This window comes from Lepisma saccharinum, chromosome 5 (assembly GCF_977018435.1).
Source record: "Lepisma saccharinum chromosome 5, izLepSacc3.1, whole genome shotgun sequence".
Classification (NCBI taxonomy): Eukaryota; Metazoa; Arthropoda; class Insecta; order Zygentoma; family Lepismatidae; genus Lepisma; species Lepisma saccharinum.
In genome coordinates this window covers 78,625,798-78,641,585 of record NC_139233.1, presented here as the reverse complement: position 1 = coordinate 78,641,585, position 15,788 = coordinate 78,625,798, and the positions used below count along the sequence as shown (strand labels likewise).

Sequence of the window (15,788 nt, the reverse complement as noted above, 5' to 3'; positions counted from 1 at the left end):
GACTTTTTAAGTTACTAATCCTGGTTATCATTAACAAGAGGAGAATGTATACAAAAATATATCTAAATTTGATGTATATTGCATAAAAGCAAAACAAACCAATAAATGAATATAAGCAAAATTTATGTGAGGCATCTCAGAAAAAGCTAAATTCCATTTATAAATTAGAACGTATGCACGTATTACATGCATTATTACTATTTATTTGTACATCCTCTCTTATATTCATAATTGTGCATGTTGTACATTTTATTTGAAGGCAAAGAAATATTGTTCCACGTAGGAAATCTGTTTCAAAAGTTACTCAACCCTAACTTTTGTCAATAACAACTTGAAAACAACAAGTGATATTTATGCTGTTTTTTTTATGTGAAAGCCTCATCCTTTGGCATTTTTAATAATACTTTCTCATGTCAATTTATTGTGCACACAAAGCTTCATAATTTAATTAATGAGGCAAGAATTGGTTTTTCAGATTACTACTTTTAGAATTATTTCTCTTGTAGTCTACGGTTATTACAATCATAAGAAACACACATTTTTGTTGTGACATTTCAGAACACCTGCTCCCTTCATCAGACTTTTATTTTTAGTTTTTGATTAAAGATACAGTTATAACAAGGTTTAATATTTTTTAACAAAAAAGTAATTCTAACTTTCCACTTCAAGAAATTTGGCACTCCATTGCTTTAAATTGCATCTTCACAAGAATTTGATTCTATGAAGTGTTCATAGATCTTGATTTGCTATTTATGGAGATGTAGATTTTTTCTTGTATGTAGAATTATTTCTCTTGTGTTCAATGGTTGTTACAAGCATAAAAAAGAACAAAAGAAAACAAGTTTTTGTTGTGATGTTTCAGGAGAACACTCGCTTCCTTCATCAGACAATTATTTTTAGTTTGATTTTTACCATTGTTATAACTCTATCTTTAATGAAACTACAAATAAATGTCTGATGAAGGGAGTGTGTGTTTTCCTGAAAAGTCGCAACAAAAACTATGTTTTTATGCTTGTAACAACCGTAGACTATAAGAGAAATAATTCTACAATGCAAGCAATGCGCACATACAAGAAAAATTACTAATTTCAGAAGAGAATTTCTTTCGCATGTTGATGATTAAAAGTTTCATGACTGATGTCATGCTAATCTGATATTTGCAATCAATATTGGTCACATGTAATGTCTGTGAATACCAGTTATATGGGCTGAGTGATAAAATCCTATTGTAGGGGCATATAGTCATTGCTGGGAACACTCACAGTCCAGAATTTTGTCAACGGATACAGATAGCATTCACTTAAGTACAGGGGGATTCAAAAAGAACTTTACAACTTTGAAAGTATGTAGAAATTAATTCAGATAATTTACAGAGTGGGTTGAGGTGCCATTGCAAAACAAAACACATCAGGTTTTGACTCACGTAGTCCATTACTACCGAACTTACCCACCAGTAGAGCTGTGAGCATTGTTCTTGAAAATGGCTACTTTTACTGGTGCGGAATATGCTTGCTGTGTGTTTTGGTTTCACAAGACTAACAATGGTTCAACACATTACAGATGCAGATAAAGTCGCTCGCCAGCAGATAACGAGACATTCCTAGACAATGTCATTTTTAGTGATGAGTCAACGTTTCACATCAGTGGACAGTAAAAGTAGCCATTTTCAAGAACAATGCTGACAGCGCTTCTGGTGGGTGAGTTCGGTGGTACTCTACAAACAGGAAGTGTTTGTAATAAGTAAAATGGGACTAGGAGGGCTTTGAAAGACTGCCACACTAGTGACACAAGTGCGTTCGACTGAGCCATGGGTCCTGTGTTTGATCCCAGCCTTGGCATGGGCATTCTTTGTTATTGTCTCTCATCAATTTCATCATATCCTTGATCCTTATATTTGTGGTTAGCCAAAAGTGCCACAGAAGTGAAATAATGAAAGAAACCAAATCAATCAATCAAGCATTCGACTGTAGGTGAGGTGAGCCTGTTAACCAACGTGTGTACCTTATGTCTGCAGAAAAGGAAAGAAAGTCTATCAGTGTAGTACACACCTTGCAGTTTTATTTTTTATGTATTTGTTACCACCAAAATGTCAGTATCGAATTGCATTCTCTGTTTTTCTATTACACTTTCAACTCTTTTTTTTATATGAACAGGCTATATGCAATTAGCATTGCTTTTCTATTTTCCGTAATTTATTTCTCAACCACAAACAAGAATATTTTAATGATGTTCAGCATTGTCAGTGCCATTACGCTCACTAAAACACACTTGTATTTTGCAGGTTACACTCCCCTTTGTGAGGCAGTGTGGGAGAAGAAGGTTTCTCTTGTACAAATGCTACTCAATGCTGGTGCCAAATTAACCCAGTCCCATTACTTGTTACATTACGCGATTCTGCATCGCCATGTAGCCATGGCAGAGCAGTTGCTGGAGGCTGGGTCGATAGTTAACCTTCGAGATGACAATGGAGATCCACCTCTTACACTAGCAGCAAGAACGGGCCAGGTCCACTTAGTTGAACTACTATTAAAAAATGGTAAGTAATCATATCAGTTCAAATATAATTGACAAATTTGTTTTCTGCATTGCATAATAGGAATGACACCATGAGTCATATATGCTTCACTTACTCCCATATCAAGTGATGTTGGGTGTAAGGGGGTGACCTCTGCAAACAATTTGCAGACACCCAGATGTCAACCTCTCTTCCATGTAATACACCCTGGATTGCATTTTGCAGACTAAGGAGGCTCTGGTGTCTGGACTCCCAGCCAGTATAATTCTCTGTGGGAATTGTGTTGTGTTGTCCATATCGTCGATGTTTTCACGAACTGGCGAATGTGTCAACTCCCCTGCATCACGAACCGGTGAATGTGCAAAATATTGATTTTGAGAAAAACGAAGTTGAAAGTAGCCAATTTTGCGTTACTTGCGAATCATTAAAAAAAATATCCGAGCTAAACTATATGTTGAGATAACAATAAATGCTGTGTGAGTAGGTAGTTCACATGAGAAAGAACACCGTAGAAAGAATTTTAATGCACAATAAATGAAGAAAGTATTTCATTGAATCTATTCGTCAGTTCTTGAAAACGTATCAATCTCTAAGATTATATGTTTATTTCATAAAAGCCTCTCTGAATGCTTCATGTTAACCAGGGCATTCACTTGTTTTTCTCAGTTGTCTCAACCTCTGAGGCATGTAAACAATGCACAGTGTTGTGCTATGCAAACCTCCTGAGCTATTCAGGAAACAGGTAGTTTCTTCTGCCTATGGAGTCAGTGGTTTGCATAAGTGGCAATTAAAAATACAATTCGGCATGGAGGAAGAGCTCCATGGCCTAGGGATATAGAGGTGAGACAAGCTGAGAGGGGACTTTGGATTGGGATTGAGGAGAGAGAAGAGCTTAGGAGAGGAGTGGAGCAAAAGTGAGACGACGCGCTGGTCAACCTGTAACGAAGCCTACAGAGGACTTAGTTTATTTTTATTCTTCGAAATTATCTTCTTTCATCATTTTTGATTTAGTTTATTTTACTTCGCGTTTTGTGCCTCTTGGCTAATTTGCAAAGATGGGGATGAGTGATGAAATGATGAAATTGATGAATGGACATTCACAAACAACCAAGCCCGACCGGGATTCGAACCCAGGACCCTTGGCGTCGCAGCGCGATGTGCTAACCACTCGGCCACAGGGTCTTTCATCAGATAGACAGGTAACTATCCTAAACCCAGCCATGATTCAGGTTCAAAGGTTCATAAAACCCAATGAGTGACCATTGTCTTTTCTAGTTGTTAAGTTCCTAAATCTTACTTGTACCTTTCGCACTGCCAAGCGTTAACTTGTCATGTTAATGACGAATGCTCTCATGAATGATGAATAAGCTACATCAGCCATTGATTAATTGGTTAACATTCTTGGTAAGATCCCACGAACTTCACAGTTCGTTACGAAAACAGAAAAAAAATTGGAATATTTTTAGCTTGATTTGTCATTGTAATTTTCACTAAAACTGCGAATTCTACAGTTCAAGGCTAAATCTTTCAACTTATTTATTGGATATTTATACAGACTTAAATATTAGGCTAATCCTTAGTACACTACATACACCATAACAGTTTAATACATAACAGTGAGAAACAGAGAAATTCACACAACACTAGACGTACCCGCAAATACATTTCAAGAATAATAAAATTCAGGAAATAAAATGTAAGGAACAAAATAGTAACAATAGTCTGTTATCAAATACAAAGTTATTAGACTGGTTGTAAAATGGTTGTACAATTAGTGAGGTAATCTGACATAGAAGTATTTATAATCAGGATGAGAAATTACTGGTATTACTCCTTGACATAATGACAGCAAGTCCTGGTATTTTTTCATTGGCAGTTTTGGCTTTGAAGTTGTAACGGTCAAATATTGAGTAACATGTAATTAATCTAATTACCCGTTATTAAGAATTAATTACAATTGGTAGTATTAAAATCCGTCGCGAATAAAGGTGTCTAGCGACTGCCTTAGCCAACGCTAGCTTGCTCAACCACCGTTTTTCGCCCCAATCCGGATTTACATGCATTCATATGGGGAATAGCAGGAAAAGAGCAACTTCTAAACCAATGGACCGAATTGGATGAGATTTTAACCAGCGGAAGACCACATCTTGAAAGTACAGATTCCAGAATTTCAGCATAATCAGAACAGAACTACGGGAGTTATGAATTATTAAAGATCCATCGCTGGATTCAATGGGAGACGGTATCCTGGTGAGATGGCCCTTGCTGAACGTGTCGAACACAATAGCCGAGGATTTAGCCTAATCTCTGCACGAGGGGCTGCTACCAGAGGTTAAGGGCTGGACTGAGTGTTGACCAGGATAGGAGGACAACGGTCAAAGCACCAGAAACAATAAAAGAGCGTCACCTCATTCAAATCTGGAATAAAAGAGATGATTCGGAATAGCGAGAACACAGTTTGCCTAGAATCGCCACCGGAGTGTGAGCTACGCGCGACCTAGCTCAGAGTCGCGATCAGATCCGTGGTCTGGATTTGTCTTTTACTCGAGTGTGTGTTTAGAGCCATGGAGTAGATCAGAGTAGAGCCAGGGGGTCGTTTTCCCCCTCGACGTCAACGCATCCTTGCAAATGCGTGTGGTTATGTGAGGATAAAGCCCAGACACGTCCACCTGTGTCAATCGTCCGAACAACTTCCGAAGTAGCAGAAGTTAATAACAACTGATAGAAAAGTTAATACCGAAGTGCATAACAGTCAGTACGAGAAAGTTAATAACATTTAATAGCCATGTGTGTCCATGTGAAACCGCAAATCGCTCATCGCGTATGTTCGTGTCATCGCCCAAGCCACGTATCTCTACGTACGAGTGACCGCGAAGGACTGACCTATTACTGCGCTAGTTGTCGTATGGAGTAGACAGTGTACGTGTACCGTCATGGACGTCCCTGCAAAGTAAACGAGTGAAGCCAGGATCCGATGATGCCAGATGGAGCTGCCGACTGATCCACTTTCGCCAACCAGGATAACAGCGAAGTACAACGCTGGAGTGTGGACGTCTTCCAAAACTGTAGGACCACTTTCACCCGACCCAGGTCAGATGGAATGCAGCGAAGGTAAGATCCAAGCATGTGCGTGTGTGAGAGAGATGACGCCAATCTACCGTGAATCTGCGTAAATCAAATTATTGCATAACTTAAATCAGTTCTAGGGCATAACTAGACATCGTTATTCCGGCGGACTAATCAATGTTATAGATCAGAGTTTATGTTAACAGCAAACAATAGTTCATTGAAATATATTTATAACTTCAGAAAAGATAGTAGGGTTCGCACAAGGAACAATTATTCACGTTATACTTAAAACCCTAAACGGTAAATTGCAAAAGGCAATGTAGCCAAGAAATAGCATGAGTATAGTCAAAGTATTAATTAATCTAACCTTTGTAATTGTCATATTGTCACAATATGCCATGGAATGTGTGTATGAATGAGAGAGAGAGAGAGAAAGAGGGCAAGATGTACTGTTTATTTATATGTGCTTTAATATATGTGTATATTCAGAACCACCGTACTTTTATGTAACATCATTTCAGGTGCTTGAAATCAATTCCTCCTAGGTTTATTCACGGTAACTCCGACTGTAGGCACTTATCCTGACCGTATTATAATTCATTTAATGTTTAATCCGCGTGACAGGTGTCACGGGGGAGTGATTCTGCGTTGTTGCGTTGCTTTGTCGTTGTCGCTTAGTTTAGTTTAGTTAGTCAGTTTGTTAATTAAAGCACGTAACAAAGTAAAAGCCCTTGGTGGTAAATTGTCCCCTTTAGCACTGCGTGGATTAGGAAGTGAATTTGCATGACTTGTGTCGAGTCCGCGGGTTGACCCTCATTTGTTGTTCTAACTTTTAGGATACGCAGACTGCAAATATTGTTTCCAATCTATGACGTTTTTAGCATGCAACTGATGAACAGCATATGGTTGTTTCTTTCTTGCCATCCTGATTACCGGGATGAGTCGGGATGAGTCACGGACAAAGTTCACTTTGTCCGTGACTCGTTTCGAAGAAGAAAACATGAATGGTGTTGATGTTTTGTGCTTCATTGTTTTAAAAAATAAACGAACATAGAAGGCAGGATACTGTTTTTATTCTGAGATGAACATCCATCGGCGAAGAACGCTACCTGTTTTACACCTTGTTCATCTTTCATCAGCAGAAACTTCCTTAAGTTTGTTGCAACTTCATTCGGACCTCTTTTCGCTAATCCTTCGTGCCAAACGTAGCAATGACCGCTTTTACTAGCTAATTCATAAAATTAAATTAAATTCATTGTAAAATTGTAGGCTGATAATTTTCTTTTGTAATGCAGTTCAGTTCGTTTGCTCCATGTCAGAGCAAGCAGCCAGGAACTCCTGTGGATTTTGTACAGCTGTATTTTTCATCGCATCTTTAATTTCCCTCACCTTCTGTTTTTCCTGTATGTGCCTGTTATATTTTTCAATCAAGTCAGAATGATTAGATAAACAATTAGCTGATTTCAATGAGTTGTACGTCTCACACAAACCACAAAGATATTTTTTTGGAGAACGAAATTTTAACTTCATACATTTAAAAACTGATCTGTATAAGGAGAAACATGCCGAGCTGTTCGGAAATTCTTTCTTGAATAGTTCATACATCTTTGCAAATGTTTTTTACTCCAGATTTCTATAATTTTTCTTAGCTGAGTTATCATAATTATCGCAACTGTCTGCATAGGCCAAAAATGTTACAAGTCATGAAACAAAAATGGCCGCCATTTTCAAACGAAGTCTAGTTTTAGAAAAATAATGCCTGTTTTGAACTACCTTTGTACAGGGGTTACAACGACAAACAAGTGAAAATTTTTATAAATGGTCGAATGACCAGTGCTGGACCATTTGGTACGGATTGACCCTGAAATTGTAGGAAATTTCCAAAAAAACTTAAAATTTTCGTTAGAAGGAATAAAGAAACCAAAAATTTTATTTTTTGTAGAGAAAGAGGATGTCTTTGCAATGATTTTCAATATCAAAAGTTTTTGGTTCCATCATACCCACATGATGAAAATTCAGATTTTCGTAACCTAGTTTTCCCTCCTCAAAAATTAGGCTACAAATCCATTATTAGTCTTTTTATAGGAATTTGTAAAAAAAATTTTGAGTTCTGATGTATTTTTTTCTGAAATCCTCATTATTTCATTGAACTTTGTGTAAAATTTCAAAGAGATCTGATGATTGGTTAAGGAGAAAATAAATAAAATTAAAGAAAGGAAATCTTGTGTCGAGTGTCTCAAGAGTGACAGACAACACTGATTTGATGACATTTCAAAGTGCTGTAAAGTGAAAACAGTTTGAGATAGAGTGAAAAAAATTTAGGGGGTTTCTTTCAACCATAAAGAAAAGTTGTATACCAAATTTCATCTAAATCGGAGTTGGTGAGTGTCATGACCTCGTTGAAATGGCATGGAATGACCCTGTACATTGTTCCAATAGAAACACAAACAACTGTGCCTTACATGTTTTCTGATGTCTTACAAATGGGTTATATTTCTTATGAAAGAAATGAAATATAAAACGTTTTATTACAGCGGCATCTGTTAGGCAAAATGTAGTCAAACTGACCCATCTTGAATGCATTGTAAAATGATATCATGTTTTTCTCCACGAAGCGGCAAATTTCATATTCGCCGGTCCTTGAAATTATCACAATACTAGTTTTCATATTCGTCAAAACGTTGTCCATCTTTATCTCCTAAGCAATATTTAATAGAAACTTGAAACTTTGTGAGAGCAAAGTACAAGTTGTTCCAACATATACAGCGTCAAAAACTCAAAATGTCAAATTTTGCACATTCGCCAGTTCGTGATGCAGGGGAGTTGACATATTCGCCAGTTCGTGATGCAGGGGAGTTGACATATTCGCCAGTTCGTGAAAACATCGACGATATGTATGTTTCTGATCATCCCTTCATCAATCTTATCTTATCATCATTCATCTCCATCATTGTGATTAGCCAAAAGTGACAGAAAATGAACTAAATCAAATCAGTTCAAATCAAAATATCAAGTGATATATGTCAGGGCTATCTGATTTGAGACCCTACCCTCTGACTTAAAACTATTCCATATATGCATCCTTAGAGGGTGATTCCCAGTCATTAGATTAATAGGTGGTTGGAACTGTGCCCCCCAAAATTTATCTGTGTATCTATTATCCCCACAAATAAGTACTTTGTTATAGTAATTCAGATACACTGAAATAAGTTTATATCCTTCAAATATATAGACTTCAAGACTTGAAGGTAAAGAAATATTCATTTATGCAATAGCCTAATTGGATCCCAAGTTCGCTAGTTATCACTTGTTGAATGTAAAATTTTAACTACATTTTGAAATTTCTACATACTAATGGCTGCCTTTTATTAAAGCAGTATCAATGTATTGTGGAGTGTATGCAGAAAACACTAATCAGCCCAGACAAAAGAAACTTAACCTATTCTGAAATAAACTCGTAAATATGCCACTACCTCACAGTTGTTGACTTGCACACATGAACATGTCATCACCAGAAATTTAAAAATAAAAATTACATTGCGTTTAAGAGTAAGATTATAGTTAAACCCAGATATTTCTGCCGTGATTGGCGCAGTAGAATGGGAGAACCAGTGTTGCTAATCTGCTCGATAGAAAAATCGCTACAGTGTGCCGAGGCACAGCTGTTCGTAGAATAAGGAAATTAGAGAACTCAGCTCTATCTAACGTTGAGTTTTAAACTCCATGCATTATAACCAGGTCTGGGATTTATATGTGCTAACAAGTGGTTTTGTGTGTACATACATATGGACTAAAACTGCTAAATGTGAACTAATCCTTGCATAAAATTACCCAAAATGATGTAAAGAAAACTTCTTCATAGTGATTTCAAATGAAATTAAACAATTTATTATTTTTCCATTGCATTAATGAACCTGGTGGCATTTTAACTGTTCACTCCCTATAAGCCCGTCCATACTGGTACTGGAACTGCAACGACATGTGATGCACGACTGACACTACCACTGGTTTGAGAACTAATAACACTGTTCTACACGCGTTTTGTTACAGAAATGAGAGTACCCAATCTTTACTAATGAGGATGCTTAATACGGAAGTGTTTAAAGTGGAGTAAACAGAGTTATGCTTTCCCCAGTTAAGAGAATTATCATAAAGCATCAGCAGCATTAAGTTAATTTGCATCTGTCTTTCACGGCATCTCTCATCTATGTTTTCATGCTTTAATTTCAAAATTTGAATTGTATTAATTCTTCCCAACTGCTCCCTGGCCTCCTTTTGCGGGCGCTCTTAATATATTTATTAAGTTACGCCTACATTGATTATGATTAATTGTTATGTAACATGAATTATGCTATCTGGAAAATAAGAACCAACGCATTGCTTATGGGTAACATGAATTATGCCGTAACTCAAATTAAGAGCCAATCTTAGAAAATGAAATTCGTATTTGTGTTCAGGAGGTCAATTTCAGTAAGAAAGAGCTGCTTTCCTTTCTGTAACAGAAAAAAGTGAAAATTTGTAGAATAGTGTAACTTACGAACATGTTAAACAGGGACAATTGGACCACAAAGACTCCTCCTTAAGCAGTATTATTGCCTCTCTGTGATGGCCGACTGTCGGCTGCCTTTGTTGTACATTTACAAACGATGCCGGCTTCCGCAACAAGAATAAGAAGTACAGTCGATAAGCTGCGCGGCTTTTTCTTTTGTTATGACCTTTTCACCCATCAAAACATGCCAATTTTAACACACACACAAAAAAAAAAAAAAAACGTGCATCACATTAAGCAAGAAAAATAACAGCTTCCATCATACAATTCCTACAAGAACACTTGCCGGTGCCGGAGCAGAGGGTTGAAATGCTCATGCATCCACATAATTTATTTCTTTTGAGCAATTCTAAAGTGATGAAATATGAACAATAGTACTGGAAGCATTATGGATTTTAACGTTGTTCACTAACCAAACACATGCACTTTCACTTACACACACACAATACACGCACACAATGTCAAACCAGTCAAATACTTAAAATAAAAATATGGTATTTACAATCCCACAAAACTCTGTCATTTTGCCTTTCGTAACAGAAATAGTGCTTCATATTTACATTTGGCAACACTAGTCACTAGCTAACCAATGAACATGCACTGCATAAAAGAAGCAACCACTACGCCATGCTGTATTGCCACATTACCGTCCCTGGCGAACGGTGTGAACTGCGAGCTGGAGCGCTATTCAATTGTTTTCAATGATGTTTGCGTGTCAGGAATGGAATGACAATATGGCAAAAATGGCGAAGGTTGGCGAGCAGGATAGAACACGTGATGCTAAGAGAGAGGAAGACAAAACGAAAATTTGTATCTGCACAACAGCAGAGATAGCTGCGTCGGGCTTTACAAGGCAAATTAATTAAGAGAAAAGTTCTAAACAATTGACAAAGAGAAAAGCGTAGTGGCATAATTAGGAGGAGCATTTGAATCTGCATTCTTTCTGTAAACTGCACCTTATTTCTATTGTTTTTATGGCAGGTATAATACTCAAGTATAAAAATAATAGATGGTGAACAATGTGAAATTCCTGGATTGTCTATGTGTTAGAGGTGGTATGAATGTGAGACGAGACTTTGCATTGTGTTGGTCTCATCTTGAGTTGTAAGTGCCTGCCTTTAAGTGTCTTGTCACAAGTCTTGATTTTTACAAGTGGTCTCGTCTCAGAATTTGAAACTAATTGTTAACAAAGAATTATTTTTTTCTAAAAATTCATAACAATTACAGTATTAATAATACACAATTTTAGTAAAATTTAGTAATATATCTGCAGATAACTATCTACCAAACACCCTCAAAACTTGCAAGAAACAAATGGTAAATACCAATGGCCGCCACTTATTGTAGTAGATTTTACATGAAAAGAGTTCCAAGCATGACCCCCTTCCTGGGTGTTTAATATACAATTTCTGTTGTAAATATCTGCAATACTCACTGTAGCAAAGTATAGATTTTCTACAACAAATGTAAAAATTTTGCTTTACCTATTTTTTTTTTTTTTACTAGAAAACCTACTTTTATTGTGGTACTACAAAACGATTTTCCAGAGGTAGGGGTAAATTTTAGGGATGTGCCGAAGCCGATTACAGATGTATGAATATCGGCAGAAATTGGCAAATCGGTATCAGCATCGGCAAAAATCCAATATTGAAATTGGTACTGATAATATTAGAGCTTTGCCTTCTAATAAATTTTACATTTTAATTTTGTAAGATTTATTGAAAATTAGATTATGGATCTTCATCACTGTGGAGTTTTTGTGATAAAATTATTGCAAACTCTCATTCAGAGGAACAACCTACCTCAAAATCAGAAATAGAACAGTACATTGCTGAACTGACTATTCCACGTGACCAGGATCCACTGTTGTATTGGAAATTAAAAAAAAATTAGTATCCAAACCTAAACCAAATGGCAAGAAAGTACGTGGGATACCTGCCGCATCAGTATTCAGTGAACGAATGTTCAATGTTGCTGGACAGATTTGCGATAAGAGAAGAAGTAGGTTACTTCCAGAAGTGCTTCAAAAACTCATGTTTCTGAAGTTGAATCTGCGAGCATTAAATTTGAAAAATTAAGAACAAGAATTCATTTTGCATTTCAAAGAACTGCTTGTGTACTAATGTTAAATCTCTGAGAATATATATGTCAATAGAAATGTACATAGAAAATTTACTTTTGTCATGCTGAAAATAACATTCCATTTCTGTTGAATAATCTTATGTATCGGAATCGGTTAAATATTGGCATCGGTATCGGTTCCAAAAATTATCGGTGTATACATCACCATCGTTAATTTTCAGCTTTGTCACATCACTAGTAAATTTCCATGGCATTTCCATAACCTGCCCAGAAAAAGTAAATTCCAGGATTTCCGGACTGATAGACACCGTACAAGCATAATTCTACATAGCCTAACAGTCTCACCTATAATCTGAGACTGAGTCAGATTATATACTCCCATTTGAGAGCTTGAAAAGTTCAAATCCCATGACTAGCCATCCTGAGATTTTTACCATGGCTTTACTCAATAACTCCAGGTGAATCCTAAAATGGTTCCTTTAAAGTTATGCTGGACCTTTGGGGCTGTGTAGTGAAAGTTGATTTCGAAAATTTAAAAATCTCGTGGATTTATTATTTTCTTCTTAATGCTCTTCTACAGCATTCATTTGATTTGATGATTTGTGGTTTGTTTTTGCTGTTGTCACTTGTGGTAGAAAATAGGCTTACACAGCCACAAAACTATTACAGAATACCCTTGATAACAGCAAAAACAAACTACATAAAGATTCCATTGAAAAGCTCATGTAATTTTTCAGATTTTGGAATATCATAGCAGTTATTTTAAAGGATAGGAATTTAAAAAAATTACTTTACGGCCACAGGCCAAATGTCCAGTGCAACCTTAATGAAAGCCATGGATACTTCACCCAAATTTCTTGTCAATTCTTTTCCATCATCCTCTCATCTGTTTCTTGCAATGAACTTACCTAACTAACTAACTAACTCTCTAGCCCTCCCGAACCCGAAGGTTCATGGCTGCAGTAACTCTTTTCCATCCCTACCAATTTTCTTTAGGTCCATCTCAACGTTATCCCTCCATCTTCACCTTGGTTTTCCTACAGGTCTTACCATCAGGTTTCCCAACAAGAATCCTTTAAACTCTTCTTTCCTCTCCCATTCATGCCACATGGCCTGCTCACCTAAGTCTTCTTGATTTAATCATTCTAATAATATGTGGACATGAATAGATATTATGTACTTCTAAATTATGTAACCTTCTCCACTCACCTGTCTCTTAATCCCCTTTAGGCCCAAATATTTTCCTAAGGATCTTATTTTCAAATACTCTCGATTTATGAACTTATGGACATAAAAAGTCAATTTAACCAACTGAGCTTGAATGATCCCAGATTCAATCCCCAGTGGTGGAGAAAAATTGTTGACCCATGCACTGGAGATGTGCTGCAAAGCATTCTGGTTTAAAAGGCAGATGAAAGTTACATTAAGATTTGATGCACTGACCATTCGTCAGCCCATGAAGAGCCACGGCCCTCAAAGGTAGTTGCACTGGCAAGATTAGTCTGTAATTGGGTCCATACAGGAACCATAATGTTTTCATCATCATAAATATTAAGAAATAATTCATGCAGCATTGTTTTCTAAAACACATTTATAATTTTTTCTCAAGCAAAACTTGCAGCATGATAGTCATATCCATTAAGAAGATGAATGTATTTTTTTAGCTACTATTAGTATTTCATTAGCAGCAGTTAAAATATGGACTGCATCTGTGGCCACTTTGCATTTGTCTAATGTACCAGCAGGTTTCAGAGATGGATGGGCCATTTGAACTAGGTATTTCTGCTGAAATTGTGAGATCACATTCTTCTCTTGCTATTTTCTAAGCACTTGTTTTTTTTTCTCCATAAAATGAACTCCCCCTCCTCTCATTCTGTTTTTTTTTTGGGGGGGGGGTTCATTTCAGATAAAATCTGTCTTCATTGTTGGTGATCATTTATAAAGCTGAATATGCAGAATGTCAAAAATATCATAGTGTTCTGTACAGTAACTGTACATTTTAAATCTAATTTGAAATTGTATTCTCAATTATAACACCAAAATTAAATTTAAGGAAATTTCACACCAAAGCAACAGGCAACACATGTCGCTTGGGGATTTCACCCATCGAACACAGTCTTGTGCAGCCAGAAATGCCGCTACAGTGAGCAATGTTGCTGTTGATTGGCTCGTTCCTAAATAGAATGTGTCGCATGTCATTTCGGTGTGAAATCCCCCTTATGTATCAATTTTGAACCTGAAATAATCTGTGTTTGTACCAAAATATTGATACCACAAACAATGTGCATCTAATCATTATTGTTAAATTGTTGCAGGTGCTATTGTTAGCTACCCTAATGGGTTAACAGGAAGCACGCCATTACATGAAGCAGTGGAAGGTATTAGGGAGTCTGATTTCACAACATTCGAAGCCATGTTCACCGTGCTGAGGAACTTCGGAGCACGGCTCGACGTGGAGACATTCACATCTGGAGACACACCATTATTCCGAGCACTACTCCTGGAAAAGAATCGAGCTGCTGCTTTGCTCATACGGCACGGAAGCAACGTCAACCTGGGAAACGTGTACTCGTGCAACGTCGACAATTTGTGTCTGGCAAGGCAAAAGAACAATTTTTTCTTGGCCAAACTTCTCGTGTTGGCCGGTTTTAATTTAAAGAACACTCCGTGGCTGGAAATTTTGCCAAGTGAAGTTGGTCATTCGTACACGGTGGACACTTTGAAAGGATGGCTAATATACATGAAACAGAATCCCATGGGACTTGCAGACATGTGCCGAATTTGTGTGAGGAGGCAATTGGGTAGCAGGGTTTACGAGAAAGTAGCACAATCTCGATTACCTGAGAGACTTAAGAGGTATTTATTGCTAGAAGATATCCAGGAAGGCGAACAATAGTGCAAATAACTACCATCTCTTCATTTAAATGCTTTTAATGTTTTGTAAATCATGTTGCAAACAGATGTCAAATATGTTTATAAAGAAATCAAAGAATTTGTAATTATTTATCTGTATAAGGTATTCTGCAGAGACCTGAGAAGTATATTTGTGAAGTTGTACTGTCTGTTAGTATTGAGAAAAAACGTATATGGAGATTCTTGATGTTGGAATATTTTCCATCTTGATATATGAAAGTTGATGTTATAAGCAACGCATAAGAGATTTTAAACAATCATTGCAAATTAAATTTTTGCAATAACTTGTGCGATTTATTTTCCTGGTATGGTTGCTGTGCATTTTGTATGCATGTGTTTCTGCGTGTAAGGATGAGATTGCATTATTTTACAATCTATTTTGGTACTTGGCAGAATATCTGCCATGAGCCCCTGCACTTGTATTTTGCAAAAAAAAATACCTCTTAGCGATTAGCATTAGTGTACTGAACATTTTAAATAGTAAAGGGGGTTGAGTGACACTTCGTTTGATGGGTCAATTAATTTCCAACATCTTTTGTAGGAAACGTTTTTTGATTCAATCTATAGTTTAAAATGGGTGCCATAAAATTAGGTTTCGGTGATTGTCTAACTTTGTAAGAAGTTAATATTTTTTAGAACTGGGAACAAATTGCAGAAAGT

At 36.7% G+C, this 15,788-nt stretch overlaps 1 protein-coding gene across 1 annotated transcript in view; it reads left to right on the top strand.

Annotated features, from left to right (window-relative positions):
- The window catches only part of LOC145987904 (uncharacterized), a 53,190-nt gene extending 37,790 nt beyond the window's left edge, over window positions 1-15,400 (top strand). Inside the window, exons 5-6 of the mRNA XM_083122702.1 lie at window positions 2,282-2,536; window positions 14,531-15,400. Of these exons, the coding sequence (XP_082978828.1) occupies window positions 2,282-2,536; window positions 14,531-15,111 (836 nt within the window). The 3' untranslated portion in view covers window positions 15,112-15,400. The remainder of the gene's footprint in view (window positions 1-2,281; window positions 2,537-14,530) is intronic.
- The last annotated feature ends 388 nt before the right edge of the window (window positions 15,401-15,788 follow it).